Source organism: Gastrolobium bilobum, unplaced genomic scaffold (genome assembly GCF_033153095.1).
Source record: "Gastrolobium bilobum isolate Gb01-03AN ecotype WA unplaced genomic scaffold, APGP_CSIRO_Gbil_v1 utg12771, whole genome shotgun sequence".
In the NCBI taxonomy this organism is placed as follows: Eukaryota; Viridiplantae; Streptophyta; class Magnoliopsida; order Fabales; family Fabaceae; genus Gastrolobium; species Gastrolobium bilobum.
Window position 1 is genome coordinate 27,509 of NW_026896441.1, and position 22,128 is coordinate 49,636.

The 22,128-nt window shown below is 32.7% G+C and overlaps 3 protein-coding genes, 1 long non-coding RNA gene and 1 pseudogene across 5 annotated transcripts; all 5 read left to right on the top strand.

The window, feature by feature from the left end:
• Positions 1 to 317: 317 nt before the first annotated feature.
• On the top strand, positions 318 to 1,674 carry LOC133299752 (uncharacterized). Its single transcript, XM_061499235.1, has 4 exons — positions 318 to 404; positions 802 to 927; positions 1,183 to 1,363; positions 1,487 to 1,674. Exons 1-4 carry the CDS (start codon positions 318 to 320, stop codon positions 1,672 to 1,674), a joined length of 582 nt encoding a protein of 193 aa, XP_061355219.1.
• A 527-nt stretch (positions 1,675 to 2,201) lies between these two features.
• LOC133299750 (uncharacterized) lies at positions 2,202 to 5,759 on the top strand. The gene is made up of 3 exons (XR_009749975.1): positions 2,202 to 2,229; positions 5,316 to 5,577; positions 5,663 to 5,759. It is a non-coding gene; the product is annotated as an uncharacterized LOC133299750 (long non-coding RNA).
• Positions 5,760 to 5,839: 80 nt separating this feature from the next.
• On the top strand, positions 5,840 to 7,672 carry LOC133299753 (uncharacterized). Its single transcript, XM_061499236.1, has 8 exons — positions 5,840 to 5,843; positions 5,956 to 6,007; positions 6,303 to 6,435; positions 6,529 to 6,686; positions 6,762 to 6,885; positions 7,001 to 7,183; positions 7,284 to 7,349; positions 7,439 to 7,672. The coding sequence occupies exons 1-8, from the start codon at positions 5,840 to 5,842 to the stop codon at positions 7,670 to 7,672; spliced, it is 954 nt and encodes a 317-aa protein (XP_061355220.1).
• Positions 7,673 to 7,737: 65 nt separating this feature from the next.
• Positions 7,738 to 11,214, top strand: LOC133299754 (uncharacterized; annotated as a pseudogene).
• A 1,256-nt stretch (positions 11,215 to 12,470) lies between these two features.
• LOC133299764 (uncharacterized) lies at positions 12,471 to 18,214 on the top strand. 2 transcript variants are annotated; one of them, XM_061499247.1, is made up of 4 exons: positions 12,471 to 12,591; positions 13,111 to 14,205; positions 16,235 to 16,599; positions 17,546 to 18,214. In XM_061499247.1, exons 2-4 carry the CDS (start codon positions 13,164 to 13,166, stop codon positions 17,606 to 17,608), a joined length of 1,470 nt encoding a protein of 489 aa, XP_061355231.1. In that variant the 5' UTR covers positions 12,471 to 12,591; positions 13,111 to 13,163; the 3' UTR covers positions 17,609 to 18,214. The 2 variants fall into 2 exon arrangements, with proteins under 2 accessions (XP_061355231.1, XP_061355232.1); XM_061499248.1 differs by having other exon boundaries at positions 16,235 to 16,571.
• The last annotated feature ends 3,914 nt before the right edge of the window (positions 18,215 to 22,128 follow it).

Here is a 22,128-nt window from a genome sequence, read left to right on the forward strand (position 1 = left end):
CTTGGTGAACCACTTTTCTGATTAAGTCGTCAAAGATGATATGAATGCTAATTCATAATCTGTTAAGACACTGTTACTAGAACTCGATTAGCTCTTGCATTTACTTCAACTATAGAGTATTAATGTTTAGGAGATAATACTCATGAAGCAAATCATAGGATCAAATGAGTCCTGTAAGGTCTAGGATTATAACTAGTCTCTAATTACTTGCTAATTACAAGCTACCTTCTCAAATTAAATAGTACTCCTTGACATTGTGATCCAGAAGTACTAATTAAATAGTACTTCTCAAATTAAATACTACTTGCTAATGGAAGATGACTTTTCTTTATGATACAGAAGCCCAAATAATTGTGGGTGTATCTGGTACTAAATTGTTATTAATTAAAAGGGACAATGCACGTGTATATATATTATTTAAACCAAAAGGACATCAACACACAGGATTCAATAGCGATTTGAATGAATCTGAAGGGTGCAGGTGCCTTAGATCTTAGTGACTTGCCCAAGTAAAAGATAATAGCAGAACAAGAATCCAATACGCCATATATGTAGACTAGGTTACATAAGCCTACGCCCTTAGTCACTGTGCCCTGAATTTTAATAATATCTCGCCTAAGCCCATTATTCTTCTTTATTTTAAAGACCCCATAAACAAACCCTTCTTCATCCTATTATTCTTCTTTACTTCAGGGCACAATAAGGTTTATTTCTTGAAACTCTAAAGTTTTATACTAAGCCAAATAAAGAGATGAGTCATGTGGTCTTGCAAATCACAAATTGACTTCACCAAAAATTCAGAAAGATCTTGCTCAAGCTTGTTCTGATTTGACTGTTAAAGCAATAATTAGTGATCTCGATGATGATTACTTTTCGTTGCTAGTTGATGAAGCTCGTGATGTTGCAATTAAAGAACAAATGGCAGTTGTACTTCGGTATGTAAATAAAAAGGGGTCCATTGTTGAATTTTTTACTGGCATAATTCATGTTTCAGATACTACTGCACAATCATTAAAAGCTGCAATTGATGGGTTGTTTTCTAAACTTGGTTTAAGTTTGTCTAAATGTCGCGGTTAAGGCTATGATGGTGCTAGTAATAAGCGAGGTGAATTCAAAGGGCTTAAGAGTTTGATTTTGGCAGATAACAAATCTGCATTCTACATTCATTGTTTTGCTCATCAGTTACAATTGGCACTTATGAAGGTTGCAAAACATTACAAGAAGATTCAAGAAATTTTTGACATGCTTCAAAAGATGGCTACCGTTGTGGGGGGTTCATGCAAACAGAAAGAAATTCTTCAAATGAATCAATATGAGCAAATAGTTGAAAGAATTGCTCGCGGTGAAATACCAACTGGAAAAGGTTTAAATCAAGAGACAACATTAAAGTGACCTGCAGACACTCGTTGGGGTTCCCATTTTGGTTCAGTTACAAGTGTTATCTCATTATTTTCTCCAATAATGTCCTTGATGAAAAATATTGAAGACGAGCCTAAGAATGATGCTGCAAGAACTGATGCAGGTTGTATTTTGTATGCTATGGAGGATTTTGAGTTTGCATTCTTGTTGCATCTTATGCAACTTATCTTGGGGATTTCTTATGAGTTGTCACAAGCACTACAAAGAAAAGATCAAGACTTTTTAAATGCAATTGATTTAGTGAAGGTAGTCTAGTCTCGCTTATCTGACCTTGCTTTGAAGATGGTTGAGAAGAGAAAGAATATTGTTTATCCAATGGTCTATTTGTTGATAAAGTTGGCACTCCTTCTACCGGTAACAACTGCTAGTGTTGAGCGATTTTTTTTCTGCAATGACTTTTGTCAAGGATAAGTTGCGCAATCGGATAAGTGATGATTGGTTTAACGCATGCATGCTAACTTATGTTGAAGTGATAAATTTGAGAAGATTGATGATAAAGATATAATGCAATATTTTCAAGCAATGAAGAATCGAAGAATGTTTTTGTAATCGTTCTATTGTAATAGCTTAGTTTACTCTTGATTATTTTCTTTTCTTGTTTATATTATTTAGTTTGGCCACTTTGGAACTTTATTGCATTTTCCTCCATTTTAGTGTACCAGCTTTTCATGGAGGTTAGTTACTGTTAATTATGCCAATGCAGATGTTAAATATCTTTTTTGTATTGAAATTAAATGTCACTAATCCTGATGTATACTATTTTTCAGGTAGTACCTGAAGAGATAGGATGGCTTGATACTTGCTTCACTGGTAACATTTAATTTATGCATCATTTTTACTAGTTTATGTTTCTATCTACCTAGAGTTGCTATTCACCCTATATGTTTTCCTTCTTTCTTGACATTCTTAGTCCGGGTTGCTAAGTATTTGTCTGTAAAATCATTGGGCTGCTTATGACAAATCAGGGTAGGCTGGTTTTGTTGGGAAATGTTATATCATTCTTATCAATGCAGGAGCATTGATAAGTAACTCCTCCATGTGAAAGTTATATCAAAAAAAAATTTCGGGGGCAGTACGGACATGAATTATTTTATCTGGGTCCGCCACTGGTTCTAATCAACCCAAAACTCCTTTATTCCATAGCAAAATCTAATGATTTCGTTTGAAGAGATTGACTGGAAAATGATAAAGAATGAAACAGAAAAACAACAAATGCAAATAAAAGGTGAAGAATTAGTAACGTGATAAACTGAACCCACAACTACGATTATAGTGAACGATATGAATGCATAGAAAACATACACAAAAAATGGAGGAAGATCGACTTTGCGAGACAGACACGGGGGCAGAGACATCGATGACAGCGCTGACAACTCTAGTAGCGACGACGAGCACAATATAGCAAAAGAAAATTCAACTATAGTAAAAGCGAATGAAAGATAACAAGTGAAAGTAAGAGAAAAATAGCTTAGATAAACAGAAAATAATGTGGCTTTAACGCATGAAGACCAAGTAGTAGCAGAGAGAGTGTACCTTCGAGAACGAACGGAGTGAAGCCGAAAGAGATCTGAATGGTAGAGAAAGAGAGGGTGAGGATGATTAAAACTATATGCAACGCTCCAAAATCGAATGGACTCTAAACCTATGTAGCACCGACACCGACACGGGACAAGTGGCACGATACGATACAACACGACACTCCGACACGTTAATTTTAAAAAATGTTAGATTTCGACACGTTAGGACACGTTTTACTATTAAATAATATTTTTAATTTATGTTGTGTATATTATATTTATTATTCAATAATTTAACAAAAAATGAAACTAAACTTATAATATTCATCAATTTTGCAAAGAAACATAAGATATCCCAAATATTTATATTAAACTCAATAAAATGGTAATCGTAATCCAACGAATCTAATAGTTGGAACTAAAAACTCAACGCAACACAACCTTTAATTTTTTTTTTGAATTTTTATAATACGAGTTGGAGTGTCGGGGACTGTCGGACACGACACGTCAGAGTTTTTGCAGTGTTGGTGCTTCATAGCTCTAAACTCAATCTTAATGTTTCGTTTTAAGCAAATCTGACAAGAGCTTAAAAAAAAAATTTCAATTTTTTTTATTATAAGAGCTTTTGTGAAAATCTATTTGACTTAACTTATACTTATGAGAAGATAAGAGCTCCCAAACTAGCTCTTAGTTTTTTATTCTATTTTAGTACTTTCCTAAATTTTGAATATAAATCAAAGTGAAACTAGTAATAGAATTATACAAACTCGATTCTTATATTCCCATTAGGTGTGTCAATATAGGTTATGACACGTGAGTCGACCCGCGACACGACACGAAAATTCGTGTTCGGGTTGACCCGTAAAAAAAATCGTGTCGTGTTCGCGTTAGGAAAAATGACACGTAAAAAATTTGTGTCGTGTTCGTGTTTAAGTATTCGTGTTCGTGTCGACCCATATTTTTTTTAAATTATTTTATTTTTTATTTTTTATTATTATTTTTTAATTTTGAACCATTTTTTTTAATTTTTTTGTCAATTACCGTTCTGACCTTTATTTTGCGTGTTATTCGTGTCGTGTTATGTCAACTCGCAAAAATCTGTGATGTGTCAGTGTTGAAGATTTTGACACGAATAAAAATTCGTGTCGTGTTAGTGTTGTTGTATTTGTGTCGTGTCAACCCATTTTGACATCTCGAATTCCCATATTTATATAGGGCAAAAATATTTCTTCATAAAGTTATATCTTATAATCTCAAAACGACATTGTTTTGGGATTTAGGATAAAAACAAAGGGTTTTTTTTTTAAAATTACTTTTCTCTTGAATTATGAATTTTATTAAAATATATAGAATTATTTCTTTTCAGAAACAGTTCCAGGAATAGAATAGTTGTTATGCACACCATTTATCTCTTGTGACAGAAAACTTTAGTCCCTTTATATATTTGTGGTAATACTTACTTGGTAACCAGTTTTATTCAAAGGGTAGTATTTTTGTTGTAGTGGATAATGTAATATTATCTCCAACACATTTAAAAACGTGTGGGGCCCATATGAGACCATATGCAAAGGAGAGAAAAAAAATAAGGATCTCACATATTTTTGTGGGTATGTAAAAAATAATTTGTATCTCTTAGAGAAACATCTATATTATTCTAAAGTAAAACCGTTTATTGGAAACTCTGATGATGTGTCGCATTCTCCTTGAATCTGAGGTTTGTGTTCACACCTACAACAATTTAAAAAGTTTCCTGTTTTGGTAGACATTTGAAATTTGAATTTCGAAAATTAAACAAATAAATACAGAATAAAAATATTTGTAAGTCCGAAAATATATTAGTGGCAGACATCCAATTAAAATCCCACCTATTTCTTTCATTGGTAATTGATGAACGTAATAATTACTACTGTTGTACCCCATTGGAAACTGAAAGTAATTATTCAATGTTTTGAATGTCCCAATGTCTCTCTCAGACTTCTAATACCTTCTCTCCCCATTGTTATCATTTTTTACATGAAACCTCCTCCATTTTTCTCTGGTCGACTCATTCATCTTCTTCAGTATCTTGCATTTTTCTTTCCTTCTTATTATCATTCGTTGTTATTCCCTTCTTCTACTTGCTGCTTTAGTCATGTTTTCAAAATACGATTTTATAAAATATCTAAATTCCTCTAAGGATGATTGGAGGATTAAGGTTAGGGCCATTAGGACTTGGAAGGTCCCTAATTATGAGAAAAAGGGATTTGATGACAATCTGGAGATGATTCTGACATATGAACATGTATTTTTTTTTTTATGTTGCAAACTTATTTTTATATTTTATTCTCTTTTTTTCTAATTCTTCGATTCTTCTTGCTAATTTATGTTTGAATTATGTAGGGTTCTACGATCCATGCTACTGTCAGAGGGACTTTGCAAGTTAGAAAAAAAATTATAGAAGGGGAAGCGTACTTTATTAGAAATTTTGGAGTTGGATTGAATGGTGAAGGTTTCAAGGCAACTAGGCATGTTTACAAAATTTCTTTCAACTTGAGGACAGATGTGAAGGCCATTGTTGATGCTACCATACCTGTCAATTGTTTCAATTTTGTCGAGTTTGATTTTATTATACAGCAAAAAACGGTCTCTCCTTATTTATTGGGTAATGTATTCTTTTGTTATTTTTTTAAATAATTTATTTACTTGGAAAAAATTGTTTTCATTAATCTGAATTATTTTTTCTGTAGATTTCATCGGTTTACTGACTGGAACTAGCGAAGTTGAAGAGCATGATGTGTTTGGTAGGAAAGCAAAAAAAATTGTGCTGGAGCTTGACAACCGCAGGTATTTTTTTGTTGTAACGATTTTGAATAACGTATGTGTAATGTGTAATTTATTTTATGTGTGGTAAATTGATGTCCGTAATGAGTTGTGTATATTTTTTTAAAAACCTCTGCGAAAAAAAAGAGGTCACAAACTTGAATGCACATTGTGGGAGCATTATGTTGATGAAGTGCAGAGTTTTTTGGCAAATAATCAGGCTTCTCAGAATGTTATAATAGTTCATCTTGCAAAGATGAAGGATTTCAGAGGTATTTGTCTTCATAAATATCTATTTTGTCTGTCTCCTTCTATTACTTTTTTTTTAACGGTAGCTCTTTCCGTTTTTTTCTCTCTTTTAATTGTGTAGGTCAAAAGTCAATAACTAATACAAGATATACAACGCGTCTCATTATGGATTCGAATGTAACATAAATTATTGAATTCAAGAAACAGTAAGAAATATTTTTTATGACCGTTGCAACTCTATTATTCAGTATAAGTTCTGTTATGAAATTTTTGTATGTTTGGATTCGTAATTTATATGTTACGTTTGTTTTCTTTTAGGCTTGGAAATGTTTCAGCGGATTGTATTCGTGGATTGTCCCAGTTGTCTACTCAATCGACATATTCCTTTGAGAATGATTTTCTTAAAAATACAGAAAGAAAGTGTATTACTGATATTAAAATTTCTACCGAGGTGAATATTTGTGATTGGGATAAAGTTATGCTATCTTTTTTAAATTATTTTTATTTATTTTTAATTGTCGTTAATGTTATATTTTTTTTTCAGGTTATGACGTGTATTGCTTACGGAACTATCAAAGCAATTGAGAGTAAATACAACTGGTGGTACAAATCCTGTAAGAAATGCCCGTATTCTGTTTTTGAAGATTATGAGAAATGGTTTTGTAAAAACTGCCAAAAACATTGGAGTGATTATCAACCAAGGTGAGATTATTTTGATTTTTAATGTTTTCTTATACTACGTAATTGACGCTGATAATAATAATTATTATATTATAGATTCAGTGTTCAAGTCAGAGTTGTTGATAATACCGATTCTGCATCATTCATTCTCTTTGATAGAGATTGTGTTACTTTGTTGGGTATGAGTGCTTCTGATTTGCGTGAATTGCAATACAAGAGGGTTGGTATTCTATTTTTGCCCAACGCTGTGTTCATCAACTGTTGTCATATTAATTAGTTCTAAATTCTGATATTTTTATTGGTTGGAATCTTCTTCTTTTTTTCGTTTTTTCTAGGGTGCTGATTTGGAACATTATCCAAAAGAATTTGATGTTCTTATTGACAAGTCCATGCTGTTCAAGATTAATGTTAGAAAAAACAATTTTGACTCATACAATGAGCCTAAATATCAAGTTTCTAAAGTTTGCACCGACGAAACTATTATGTCTTCCTTCATCAAGTCTGCAACAGAATTAAATGTACTTTTTTTTTTGTTTTGTGTTTGTCGCTTCTTTCATATAGTTGCCTTGCATACATTTTTCTTTTATATCTTCCTTTTCTTCTACCAAACAATCACAGGATGAAACTCTGTTTGATCAAGCTTTCGACAATGACATTGTTGCTGCTGAAAATGGAAGAGCTGCGGTAAGTTAAATAAATTAACTTTAAATATTTTTATGCATTCTTATCAATCTTGATTTTCATCATCCCATAATATATATTTTTTTCGGCAGGATGTTGCGAGTCAGACATGTGAAAGTGCAGATCCTGTTAATGATTCTCTGTCTATGATTCTCTGCATTATTTTTTTTACGTTTTTTAATACAAATTATTGTCGTTTGTTTTGCTTGAAATTAACAGATGTTTGTACAATTGAGTTTCAAAAACGTGGGTTGCCTCATCTCATATTCTACTGTTCTTGCATTCCTCTAACAAGCCAGAAAATGCTCTCGATATTGACAAATTGATTTCTGCGGAGATTCCTGATAAAGATTCTGATCCTTCATTATTTGCAGCTGTAACAAGTTATATGATGCACGGTCTATGTGGTCCTAATAATTACAAATCTCCTTGCATGAAAGAGGGAAAATGTTCAAAGAAATTTCCCAAAAAATTCAACTCCCATACAATTATTGACGATGATGGATTCCCTCATTATAAAAGAAGAAATAATGGGAGATTTGTTATTAGGAACGGTGTGGAGCTAGATAATCGTTCTGTTGTGCGTTACAATGCAAACCTTCTTTTAAAATATCAAGCTCATATAAATGTTGAATACACCTGTCAGACCAGTGCTATTAAATATCTTTTTAAATACATCCATAAAGGAAATGATCGCGTGACAGCTGCTATAAAACATTCAGATCCAACTCTTGACGCATCTCGAAAAAATGATGAAATTCAAATGTTTTATGATTGCAGGTAGTGAATTTCAAATATATGAATGTGTGATTTTTTTCGCTTATTTGAACTGAATTATGATTTTTTTTTCCTTTCTTTGGAATAAATTTCTTCTTTTATTATAGGTATGTGTCTGCATGCGAGGCTTCTTGGAGAATTTTTGGCTTTGATATTCATTTTAGATATCCGCCTGTTCAGAGATTGTCATTTCACTTACCTAATGCAAAGAATGTTGTTTTCCGGGATAATGCATCAATATCTGATGTTAAGACAAGAGCTGAGTCCAGGAGGTCGATTTTTGAGGCTTGGATGGAAGCAAACAAAAAATATCCAGAAGGAAGACATCTAACTTATGCTGAGTATCCAACCCATTTTGTTTATAAAGAAGATACCCAAGAATGGCACCCTAGAAAAAAAGGATTTTCAATCGGTAGAATAAATCGTTTCTCAGCTAATAATGGAGAAGATTCATATCTTCGGATGCTTCTTACTTTTCAGAAAGGTTGTACGAGCTATTATGATTTGAGAACAATTAATGGTGTGCTTTTTCCTTCATTTAAGGATGCATGCTATTTTCTGGGTCTTTTGGATGATGACAGAGAGTATATCGATGTTATTAAAGAGGCAAGTTCATGGGGGTCATCTTCTTATCTTCGTAATCTGTTTTCTCTTCTTTTATTTAGCAATTCAATGACTAGACCTGAATTTGTTTGGGAAAAGTCTTGGAAATTCCTCTCTGACGATATCTTATATCTACAAAGGAAAAATATCGGATGTTCATGTATGTGCTTATATCAATTTTCATGCATTATTTCTAAAGACCAGTGTTTTACTGCAACAAGAGATATGTTTTTCATGTTGATTACTTCAAGAATGACATATACTTTCATGTTACTGTATGTATAAAGTCCAACATTATTATCTGTTTGCTTTGAGTTCAAAAAAATTAAAATTTTATAAATTATTTCACCTTTCTTTTTTATTAAAAATTTAAAACATTTTCAGTTATTATTGTTGATACTGAAAATAAGTTGTTACTTTAAGTTGAAATAAATGTTAATCTTAAAAATATTGTAACCTTTGTAAATAAAACATTATTTTTTATTATTGATGTTACTGTTTAAGTCTGTTACTTCACATTGAATTAAATTTATTATAAAAAATTTTAACATTTTTTTAGGCTCCTTACAATATATCATTGTTGTTTCTCGGATCTCAATGGTGAGAGAGTTTTATTTGTCATTTTAAAAATTAATTATACTTTCTTAAATTCAAAAATATTAACCTCCTCTTTTTTTAATTCATTATAAAAAGTCCGTTCATAGAATAAGTCATTTTGAATTTCATATATATTATAACGCATCTTGAAGTTAATATTTTTTTTTTAATTTTTTCTTTTGTTAGTAATTCAATTTCTTAGTATTATGTTTTATTCTTTGTTTAGATGCATCTCTTCCAGAAGATTGTATAATAAATTCTACACTTGCTGAAATAGACAAAGTACTGCAGAGCAACGATAGATCTCTATCAGATTACCCGTCAATGCCTCGCATAATGATGGAATCATTACTGGATATACAAAATAGATTGGTGCTTGATGAGTTATCGTATGACAGGTTATTTTTTATAGAAGAACATAAGAGATTATTACATTCCCTAACTGATGGAGCAGAAAGATGTCTACGAGAAGATCATTTCAGCGGTTTCCCGAGGCACATGGGGGTTTTTCTTTCTTTATGGGTTTGGAGGCACAGGAAAAACATTTATTTGGAATACTTTGTCTGCATCTGTTAGATCAAATGGAAAAATTGTACTAAATGTTGCTTCGAGCGGAATTGCTTCCCTTTTGTTGCCTGGAGGACGTACAACACATTCCAGATTTTGTATTCCTATTTAGATCAACAAAGATTCAACGTGTAACATAAGCCAAAATTCTACTCTTTCTGAGTTGTTGTCGAAAACAAGCTTAATTATTTGGGATGAGGCCCCAATGGTATACATATTTTGCTTTGAGGCTCTTGATAGAACACTTAGAGATGTTCTTAGATTTTCTAATCCGAGTTTCTGTGATAATCCATTTGGTGGAAAAGTTGTTGTTTTAGGAGGTGATTTCCGACAGATTTTACCTGTGATTCCTCATGGTAGCAGACAAGATATAGTTCATGCCACTATTAATTCGTCTCATATTTGGCCGCATTGTAATCTATTGACTCTGACCAAAAACATGCGCCTAACTTCAGGAAATAGTAATCAAAATTTAATGGAAATAAAAGAATTCTCTGAATGGCTTCTTAAAATAGGATATGGTGATCTTGGAGATGATGTGGACGGGGAATCTATTATAACAATTCCAGATGCACTATTGATCAAAGAATCAGAAGATCCACTTTCAGATTTGGTTGATTTTGTGTATCCGAATATCTTGAATCATATTTTTGATCCTGCTTTTTTCAAAGAACGTGCCATTTTGACTCCTAAATTGGCAGATGTTGCTATCTTAAACGAGCGGCTTATGAGTTTTATTCCGGGTGAAGAACGAACATATTTCAGTTCAGATAATGTTTTGAAGCAAGATGGAAATTCTGAGCTAGAGGATGTTGAATTCTCTCCTGAGATTTTAAATACCTTCTCATGTTCCGGACTTCCTGATCATAAATTAACTTTAAAGGTTAATGTGCCGGTTATGCTTTAGAGAAACATTGATCAATCAAAGGGGTTATGTAACGGCACAAGACTGCTTATTTCTAGATTAGGCAACCATGTTGTTGAGGCAACTGTTCTTACAGGATGCAATATAGGAGAAACTGTCTTAATCCCTAGGCTCACTGTCAACCCGTCTTCTCATACGTTTCCTATAAATTTCCAAATAAGACAATTTCCCTTGGTGGTTTCATTTGCAATGACTATCAATAAGAGTCAAGGACAATCGCTTTCTCATGTTGGAATTTATCTTCCTAGACCTGTTTTTACTCATGGACAATTATATGTGGCGCTATCAAGAGTAAAGAGCAAACAAGGATTGAAGATTCTTATATTTGATGATAATGGTTGTGTTGCAAATAGTACCTATAACATTGTCTATAAAGAAGTATTTCAAAGGTTAGTGTAGTTGATTTGATTTCTTTTTGCAGTTCACAAACTTGAATGCATTTATGATGAAAGAATCTTTTTATTTTTTTTAATTTTGTGCATGTCCTTTTGATTTTTTTTACTTATGATTCCGGATAAAGTTATGCTATATTTTTTAATTATTTTTATATATTTTTAAATGTCGTTAATGTTATATATATATTTTTCTTTTTTCAGATTATGATGTGCATTGCTTACGGAACCATCAAAGCAATTGGAAGTAAATTCAATTGGTGGTACAAATCCTATAAGAAATGCTTCTATTATGTTTGTGAAGATTTTGACAGATTGTTTTGTAATAACTGCCAAAAACATTGGAGTGATGACCAACCAAAGTGAGTTATTTTGTCCAACGAAATTTTCTGATTTTTAATGTTTTGTTTTACTACATAATTGAAACTGATAATTTTTAAGTAGTCATTTCATATTTTGTCGAACATCTTATATATGTGTAATATTTTGGCTGATTGTTTATGTGATAACAATTCCCGTACCTATAGTTATATAAGTTAATAATTTTTATTAAACGTCAATTCATTTAGAAGGATGCGACAAGATTCGGTCGACAACTGACTGAAATTTTTTTCCCTCCGTGCAGCGCACGGGTAAATAACTAGTTACATCCTATTTTTAATTGGTGTCACTTATATTAGTTTAGGGAAAACATTTGTTCATGTTGCATGAGAATTCAATTCTCATGTTGTGACCCTTCGATTTGCGTGCAAATGGTTTTTTTTTTAATAAATATGGGATCCACTACTAGTTGAATCATAACATGAGAATTAAATTCTCATGCAACATGAAAAAATCAAACCCCATTAGTTTATGCTTTGCTCGTTTAAAGAAAAAAAGACAAATGTTCAAAAGCACATGAAATTCTCTGCCACTGAAACATAAAATTTATGCTTTCTCCCTCTATTATTTTGTTTAAGCAGCAGAGAGAAAGAATTTTGTCTGCTTTTTGAAGCAAAAATTATTTGCCCAATAAAAATACAAAAAACAAAAATTAAGAAAATTGTTATGTTTCGGATCCAAATAGCCCCACACAGTGAAGTCCACAATTGCGTCAATGGACCTATTTCTCGACCCGATCCATATCCACATCTGTCACCATCTCTCTCTCCCTCTCTCTCTCTCTCTCTCTCTCTCTCAATTGTGTAATTTTTGTTTAGGTTTCGATTTTTAAGTTTCATTTCCAAATTGGTCTCTCTCTCTCTCTCTCTCTCTCTCTCTCTCTCTCTCTATTCGCGATTTTCTCCTAATTTCCAATCGATGCTTCCAAAGAGAACAAGTTGAAATCGTTCGCGCTTCCCACAGCTTTGAATATTTACAGAATGAAAATGGCAAACGCAACAAGGTAAAGTTTGGTTTTTCACAAAATTATTAATTTTTTTTTTCCTTCCTTTCCTCTATTTATGGTCTTTACTTATTTTATCATATAATTTTATTGAATATTTGAAGCATGAAAGTTAATTGTTTGCCAATATCTTTTTTTTACTCAAAAACTTTGAGCTTAATCAATTTCCATTTTTATTGGAATTGATTCAATTTTAAATATTCTTCTGATTATTATTGATGTAGTTCAGCTTCAGCTCCTATATACAAATGTGACATTGGGAACTTGGACCCTATCCAGATTTGAGAACCTGTTATTTTGTTTGCCTTTACTTGAACTCAAATTTAATGTTCTCTGTTTGCACCATCTTGTTATAATTTGAGGACTGATATGATGGTTTAGCTCCCAGATCATCCAGAATATCCCTTGAATGATAATGCTTTTAGTGCAATTGTTACAGTCACAAATTTAACTTTCAACATGGTGCTTTGGGAATATGCTTCTGTTCTGAGATTTGTTGCTTTTCATCTGTGCTGACAGTTTAGTTGGTTCCACCTATCTAGACTAAGGTAGCAAGCAGACTAAGGGATTTCATGGCAGGCGGTGGCCTGCAGTCTTTGGGTCGTGTGAAGCTCACTGATTTGGTTCCTTCGGAAGGGTTACCATCCGATTCCTATAAAATATCGGTTTCAATTTTGTCGCAATCTCTGGCTCAGTTTTCAGCCGTCATTATCCAGTTTCCGGCAAGTGATGGGGCTCTTCTAAGATCTGGTTTAGAATCTGCCCGTCTCTATTTCCATCAAAGAGAAACGTTTCCACCTGCGGATATAATCCATACTAGTGAGTCTCGCGAGTGGTGCAAAACATCTGGTTATTATGCAGATCCTCATTTGTGGCATGAAACCTATGATTATAGACCAGGCTTGACTCCTTCAGAGCCAAACAACTCAATTGAGTTCCCTCCGGCAGGTTTGCCAGATATATTTGCTTCATTTGGAAAAGCAGCAAGGGATATTCTGGATGCAATTAGCTTCCATTTGAATTTGCGCAGCTCTCCATTCGCAGAAATACTGGATAATATTCCCCTGAGAAATCGGGAAATTTCATCTTCAGTCTTGTCTGTTTGCTGTCATGCTAGGCCATCATTTCAGGGGCCGCAACATCATAATATAGCTACTCCGGAGGATGGCCATTTGATTATGTATCCTGACCATGATCACCAAGTTGATAAAAGCTTGATATCTCTTGTTAAGTCTGACAGGGCAGGTTTACATGTAAGAGACTTTCAAGGTCGGTGGATTCTTGTGGATGGAGATCTGGGCCCACAAGAAGCTATTGTTTATCCTGGGCTTGCTCTGTATCAAGCAACTGCAGGATATGTAAGCCCTGCATTGCACAAAACTGAGATTAATATGGAGGCTAATATGTATGGACGGTGTTCTTTAGCCTTCAAACTTTTGCCTAAATCAATGACCAGTCTTGATTGTTCAGAAATGAGAGCGGCAGGTTATGGAATCGAAGCTCAATTCCAGCTTCCTGTTCCAGTAGATGATTTTATGCAAAGATCCCATCCAACTGATCATCTCTTTAACAGGCCCGGTTTCCAGTGCTTCAATTTCCAACCAACACATGATGGTATGTAGCATTCTAATTATCTGGAATCTGATTTGTTATATAGGTTGCTTGTTTATATTCTTCAAAACTTGATTTAAGAACATGCTTAATTTAGAAAGATGCCTATGTCAATAGCTGTAAGCTTTCTAGAGTTCTGATGAAAATAAAATTTCGAAATAATTACCATTCCAAACTGTTGGATCTTTCTATTTTTAAATGAGATTGGGCTAAAAACATAGTTATCAAATGCGGATTGCAGACGGTTACTACCAACCCCGAAAACGCTATATCGCCATAGCAGGTTGGGGAATAAAATCTAGATATATCACGCATATAAATATTCAAAAATAAAGACATTCATTTAGACATGCAAAATTAAAAATAAAGCTCCTATTATTCTCTGGTTTTAAATACCAAAATAGAATTTGACACCCATAAAAAACAAGGACAGAAATGGGCTTCATATCCCTCAGTTTCTAATTGACTATCAGACCAACTATAGCAAGAGAAAGACCAAGGACAAGATGAAAGATAACAGATGAAAATTCCAAACTTCTCTCTTCTCCTTCCCAATATTCCCCTTCTTCTCTCGGCTATTCTTTTTTTGCCCCTTTTCTTCCTGATATCATTCATTAGATTATAGCAGAAAGCAAGAGAATGTCAGAATGGGTACAATAGTAGAATAGGTACCGTTAAGCGATGAGAGAGATGAGAGAGAGAGAGAGAGAGAGATGCAGAGACACGAGAGAGATGAGAGGGATATGATTGAGAGTGGGGAGAGAGAGGGGGTGGGCTGAGGGTTTCGTACTAAAACCCGGTTAAAAGACAAAAAAACACTCATGAAAAATAGCTGTTAGAAATTAAAGCCGAGGGCAAACTTTGAATTCCACGTCATTTCCCCATTGTGTGATTTGGCCGCAATAGCTGCAAATCTTACCTGTTGCATTGTGATGTGGCCAGTAGTGGCCACTGTCCGCAACCTGCTCTTGTAGCGGGATTGCGCGCAATTGATAACCCTGGCTAAAACATGGTTATTACATTCCCCCAATCATGAAAGGCTAATTGATGCTACATTTTTTTATTTTTTTTTTGGGCTGGGGGGAGTGGCAGAGCAAAATAAATTGTTCTTTGGTTGCTAGAAGATTATGCAGAATGTTGAATTTATTGTTTTTCATGTTTATCCTTTGTTATGTAAGGGATCTTGGCATCTTGCACGCTACATGAGTGCTTGACGGTTTCCTCCTATTGCTTTATTTGATAAAACCAATATTGCCCGATTCTAATGAATACTAGAGAGAATATTAAAAAAGGTTGAAATAAAAGGTTCCAGCTTCTTTAATTTCTTTAAATCACATGGTAGAACCAACTCTGTCAAGTTTGACCTAACTTCATCTTTTTGTCCTGCAAAGTATCAGCTCCCAACTTATGTTAAGTGATGAATAAAACGATATTATCCATGGATTAACGGATGTAAGGAAATGACTATATTTAAGTCATGTACTGAGCTCGATATTTGTTTTAGTCAACATTTGAGACTTCCGTATTTTTTACAGTGGACTAAACATTCTGAATTGATGATTGGTGGTGTTCTTAAAGGTGCTTGCAAACAGTACATATATCTTGTATATATTTTTACTGCAATGTATCTTTAATAATTAACGCAGATGTATATGTTATAAACGTTCTAAAGTAGTCATCCTCAAGATGAGTTGCAAGATAAATTTAAAATTATATTATTATTGCTTGACCAGTTTGTATTTAGATTCTTTCATATATATAAGGAGTACTTTTAGCTCAAAGTAATGACTAAATGGAATAACGTTCATAAATTTTGCTCTTGGATTATTTTTCTGGCAGAACTGTAGCTTCTCTTTTCCAGATGTCCTGGAATTTAGACTTAAGTGTTCGTATTTGGTGTTTCATGAAAACTTATTCATTGTTCCATGAGTTTTACTGTATTGATACTGAATTAGGGTCATTCTTCTTTGAGAGTAGTCCTTAGTGGAAAGTTTTAACAGCAGGTCCTTGGATCGATGAAATGCTGGTACAGGATCTATGAAGACCTTGACGCGGAGGAGGAAGCAAAATCCTAAAAGCAAACCTCTGCCTCCTTCCAAGAGGTTAAGGCTTGAGGCGCAGAGAGTTTTGAAAGAAAGGGTCCAGGATATTGCAGATAAGAAAGGCATCAAGCTGCGGTTTTGTAATCTCAAGGAATGTGAAAGTCACATTCACACCCTAGATAGCCCATGTGCAAATATACGAATGGAGATTGGATGGCCACCTGGAGTTCCATTTGTCCACCCCCATGATTTACCTAATAAGGCAAAGCTCGGTTTTCTTGAGGCTTATGAACCTGGTTGGACAGAAGCCCATCAAAACTCAGACAGGCTAGTCAACCCTCGGCTAACTTTAACTGTAACTCTCCTTTTGCAAGTTTCATGTCCATATAACCATGCATATACTACTTTGTTTTAATGTCTGTCAAGTAAAATAGTTGTGGTATGTTTAAAACTGAGAATATGCATATTTTGTTTTCTGGGAGATGAAAAAGTTAAGGGAAGTTGCAGCTTAACATAAATGATTAGTTCACATAACCAATTTCTCTTCATAACCAATGTGTTCAATGCTGCAGAATTGTGCTTCTAGCAACATAGAAAAATGTTGATAACTCTTAATTACATATGGAAAGAACCATGGACATTAGGAAAGAGTGAAGAGTTGAATGGATGTAAAAGCCATATAAATAAGATAGACTTTCATCACTTCTATAACTTGAACTTTGTTTGCATCGTTAGTCAGAAGTTTGCTGATCCTTTATCATATCCGCATCTGTTTATTTACTTTGCTACTTAAGATTGGCAACAACGTCATTTTTCCGAGATATCATTTTCTTTATTAACCTGCTGCAAACCGAATGCCCTGAGTTATATACATCTTAGAGAATGTAACTAGAAATACCAAGAGGTGTAGGCTATGTAAAGTGAAATACCAAAAAGGGGAAATGGAAGCTCGTTGATGGGCACACCCGAAATCCAGTTATGTAATGATCGGAGGTTGATGGAAGAACTAAAAAAAATGTCATTGTGGTGTAATTGTGATACACATTGTTTCAGTGTAGGCACAATAGTAAGATTCAATATAACAAAGTTGAGTCTACTTGATCATTTGGGACCTATATTGTATCACCTTCTTAAATTGTGTGGAATAGTACTATTGTGATGCATTTATTTATGTTTGTTTCAGGTCTACTTAACATCTGAGATGTTCACAATCTATGTTGTTTTATGATTAATTTAACAATTCAATTATGTTCTCTTTCGGGTGATATTAACTGATTGTGTGCATGTTCTGGTGTCTGCAGGAATCAGTCCCCCTGATTTCCAACACATGGCCAATATATGATCAGGTTGTGAAGGTCTTGTAAGGATACGCCTACAGTTCTCAGTGGGTATTTGTGGCTAGGTTTTTGGAATTTTATGCCTGCTCTGTATATTTTGCCATCATGCAGCTTTTGAAGCAGATGAAAGAAAGACATGCTGCATTGAATTCCCTAGATATGTTATTATAGATCTTTTAAGAATCTTTAAGGATTATGAGACGCCAATCCAATCAAAATGAAGGGTAGGCTTAGCTGGACTTGCATACTCAAACTGATGGAGGTCTTGCTGTCCAGTCTCTACTATATATAAAATGAAGAGAAGACAACAGGTTACAAATTAATAGAATAACTATGAGATAATGAGCCTCTCTTATTCGGTCGTGAATATGCATGAATCATCCATTTCTACCTGGAGGAATGCAGTGACTTTTAACAGGTCTGAAACAAGTTTAGTTCTAACATTTTGTACTCGAGTTATGTCAAGCTGAAAGAAAGTAATTCAACCAGTGTGAACTCGATAACTCTGTGGTGAGTTAGCATTGCAGCTTTCCTTGTTAGTTTAGTTTCTTTTCATTATAAAGCTGTAATTTGTCACAATGCTATGTAAAGCTGTAGCTTGATATGTTTACTTATGCTGTTGAATTATAATTGTGAAATCAAATGCAGTGCATAATCTTTCATTGCACTGAAATTTACTCAGAAGGAGCTCCAATATATTGAATAAAAAAAAACACTAATCTTTCATTGAATTAATTTTTATTTTTATTTTATGATTTCTTCTTTTTAGAAAATTCTCTTTTAACTTAGTATTAGGGAAAAAAAAAACACTAAAAAATGTTTTTATGATTTTTTCTTTAGAAATTACTCTTTTGAACTTGGGAGAAAAGCACGATATTGTTTGTTCTTTCGTTTAGGTTTTTTTTTTTAATCTAATTATCTTAAAATTGTTTTGAGATTTTTTTTTTTAAATTAAAAAAGTATTTTATTTTATTTTTAAAAAAATAAACAAAGGGGCTTACGTTATATGTCCATGGAAGAGCTACTTCATAAAATTTATTCTCGAGTTATGCTTATAAAAAAACCTATGCTAGAAGCTCAAAGGAAGTTGTGCCAGCAAACTGGGTAACACTCGAGTTTTGTTCCTAATATAGTAGAGTCACATGAAAACTAGCATGTGGCACTGGACTGTTATGTATGTAAGAGAGAATACAAAACATTTTGAGATAGCTACTTCAGTCTTCAGTGCACCTCTTGTTCGGAAGATTAACTTTTTTCACTTTCCTTTGGTCGATCTGTAACAATAAATTTTCATTATTTTGGTCATCCAACCAAGTTACCAAGTAAGCCACGAAGGACAAGCCCTTCGCTTACTGTTTGTACTGCTACAAGTAGAAAAACATACAAATTGATATGTTTGATAAGAAATCAATATTTGTTCATATCAGTCTTTTCAAATTTAAACTTAACCAGTAGCATTACAAACCTTTAAGCTTGTTTGCTGACCTTCAAACCTTGATGACCACTTACAATAGGATAGTTTTAAAATTCCATTATATATATATATATATATATATATATATATATATATTGACATCAAATCTTAACCGTTGAATTCCATCAATCTATTGGTTATAATTTATTGAGAATTAAAAATTAATTAATAAATGTGAGCCAATAAATTATAACAGTAAGATTGACGAAAATCAACAGTTAAAATTTGATGTCAAACTTTTTAATTTGACACCGATAATAACAAAGAATCCTGCCTATATATATATATATATATATATATATATATATATATATATATATATATATATATGAGGAATGTTATACTTACAACCTATTTTCGTTTACAACCTCTTACAATCATATCTTAACCGTTGATTTTCGTCAATCAACAGTTAAGATTTTCGCAAATCAAATTTATTAATTAAATATTAATTCACAATAAATAATAATTGTTGATTGGCGAAAATCAATGGTTAAGATGTGATTGTAAAAGTTTGTAAACGAAAATAGGTTTTAAGTACAAATTTTTCCTATATATATATATATATATATATATATATATATATATATATAATTTTTTTTTCTTATGTTGTATTATCTCTTACACACATAAAAATATGTGGGGCCTATATTTTTTTTCTCTCTATCTTTTCCTCACACGGTCTTATATGGGCCTCATACACTTTTATGTGTGCGTAAAACATAAAATTATCTCCTACAACATGAGAAACATTAATCACACACACATATATCTTAATATATAGAAAGGAGAATCAAACTTTGGAAACTTTGCTGACGTGTCACTTCCTCCTTAATTCTTAGCTTTGTGTTCACACTGGAGATAGTTTGAAAAGTTACTTCTTTTAGAAATGTTTTTTATTTCGTAAATAAAAAAATTCTACAAAGGAGGGAGAGTTTCTTTTAAATCAATATAAAATACTTAGTGGCAAACAACTGTATTAATGATGTTCTCAATTCAAAATTCAAAATTGAAATTTGAAATGGATGGGAAGTGTATTAATTGAAATTGAAATAATTCAGTCACCTAACAATTAAGTTCCCTCCACTATTTTCTGCATTGGTAACGGTGAAGTGTATTCTACAAGCTATTTTTTTTTTAAATAAATAAATTACGACTTTGCTTATAAATAGGGAAGTGTTGCTTCTTTTTTGTGTCTTGCTTGCATTTTTTTTCATTCATGTGTGTAAGGATTGTTCTATTGGTATAATTTTCTGTTTCTTTATGAACAAACCCTATGAATTCGTTTTCATAAATTTTACACTGACTGATTTATTCATTTTTTCAGGATGGAAGGATTCATAATACTGCTACCACATCTCATTTTCTCAGTGCAGCGGTAAGATTTTTTTTTTTTTTTTTTAAATCGTAACAAAATTTTCTCACTGCATCTCATTGTTCTTTGTTCCTTTTGGATTTGTGAATCTGAACTTTTTTTTATTGAATAATGTTAGAAGCTTTGCGTTCAAAGATTTGCATGGATAGATCTGCATCTGTTATGGCTTTAAAGTGAAAACAGTTAAAAGGTAAAATTATAGGATATTTTTCTTAGATCTGATCTACATCTGTTATGGTTTTTTTATTTTTCCACTTCTCTCTCATTTTTCTTTTGATTCTTCCAATTCATCTCTTGCAATCAATCTTGAACCTGAGATGGATCGGTATTTTGTTTATCTTTTGTCAGAGCGGGTTGGTCATGGAAGTAGATTTGATGATCATTTGTTCAGCAAACGAGGTTGGAAGCATATGTCCTCAATGATCATTAATAATGTTTTTATAATTCTAAATAGTTAGTGCGAAAATCAGCATTAATTAGTGGAGACAGGTGCATCAATATCCCACTTCTTTTTTAGAATTCAAAATTCAAAATTGTATCGGTGGAAAAAGAGTTTAACATCTTTTAGTGAGAGACAACTGTATTAAATTTCTATTATTTTCTACATGAGAATTGTTAACTCTCGTTTTAAAAAATATTTAATGTTTTTTTTGCATATTTATCAAAAAATCAAAAGATCCCAAGAAAAGAGTTCAGCATTAATTAGTGGCAGAGATATCACATATGCATTAATATCCCACTTTTTTTTGAAATTTCGAAATTTGAAGTTGATATAGGTGGAAAAATAATTTAACATCTTTTAGTGAGAGACAACTGTATTAAATTTCTATTATTTTCTACATTGTTAACCCTCATTTTAAAAATCATTTAATGTTTTTTTTATATTTATCGAAAAACCAAAAGACCCAAAGAAAAGAGTTCAGCATTAATTAGTGGCAGACAGGTTCATTAATATTCTTTTTTTTTTTTTTGAAATTTCGAGATTTGAAGTTGATATAGGTGGAAAAAGAATTTAACATCTTTTAGTGGGAGACAACTGTATTAAATTTCCTCTATTTTTTACATGAAAGTTGTTAACCCTCATTTTAAAAAATATTTAATGTTTTTTTCTATATTTATCGAAAAATCAAAAGACCCAAAAAAAAAAAAAGTTCAGCATTACTTACGCTTTTTTACTAGATATAAAATTTAAATTCACAGATGATTAAAATTAACATTGATTTCTTCTCTCTCTTTTCTAAGACCATAATGTCTTATATCTCGAGAATGAGAGAGAGGAACTAACGTAGGTTACGCCATTGAAGGAAAGGAAGGGCATAAATGTCATTAAAAGGAAAAGACAGTCGGTTGGGTTTTAAGGTGTAGGTGAGGGCTAGGCTTTGGGAATTGAAGTGGGAGCAGACAGGCTCATAAGAGAGATGAAGTTGAAACGTCTAGCTAGGTTCTCAGCCTCGGAGGTGACTTGAATTGTGTGAACTTCGAATAGATGGTGAGTGTTGTAGTGGTTGGAGGATCATATATATTTGAAATTTAAATGAAAAAATTGTTATACCCCGTGTCCAAACTTTTACAATACCAACGCAGCAAGGATTAATGACATTTTAAAAAAAGGGGTTAATTGGGTATAATTACAATTTTTTCGAAGTTATAAAAACTGCACGAAACGTCATTTTAAAAAAAGACTTTTACGTTTTACGC

Coding starts and splice junctions, on each gene's coding strand:
- LOC133299753 (XM_061499236.1), top strand. Junction 7,184..7,283: donor AGTCTGCAACAGAATTAAAT/GTACTTTTTTTT, acceptor AAACAATCACAG/GATGAAACTCTGTTTGATCA. Junction 7,350..7,438: donor CTGAAAATGGAAGAGCTGCG/GTAAGTTAAATA, acceptor TTTTTTCGGCAG/GATGTTGCGAGTCAGACATG.
- LOC133299764 (XM_061499247.1), top strand. CDS start 13,164: ATGGCAGGCGGTGGCCTGCAGTCTTTGGGTCGTGTGAAGCTCACTGAT. Junction 14,206..16,234: donor TTTCCAACCAACACATGATG/GTATGTAGCATT, acceptor ATGCTGGTACAG/GATCTATGAAGACCTTGACG. Junction 16,600..17,545: donor ACCCTCGGCTAACTTTAACT/GTAACTCTCCTT, acceptor TGGTGTCTGCAG/GAATCAGTCCCCCTGATTTC.
- LOC133299752 (XM_061499235.1), top strand. CDS start 318: ATGACTTTTCTTTATGATACAGAAGCCCAAATAATTGTGGGTGTATCT. Junction 928..1,182: donor TTAAAGAACAAATGGCAGTT/GTACTTCGGTAT, acceptor TTTGCTCATCAG/TTACAATTGGCACTTATGAA. Junction 1,364..1,486: donor TGAAATACCAACTGGAAAAG/GTTTAAATCAAG, acceptor AAAATATTGAAG/ACGAGCCTAAGAATGATGCT.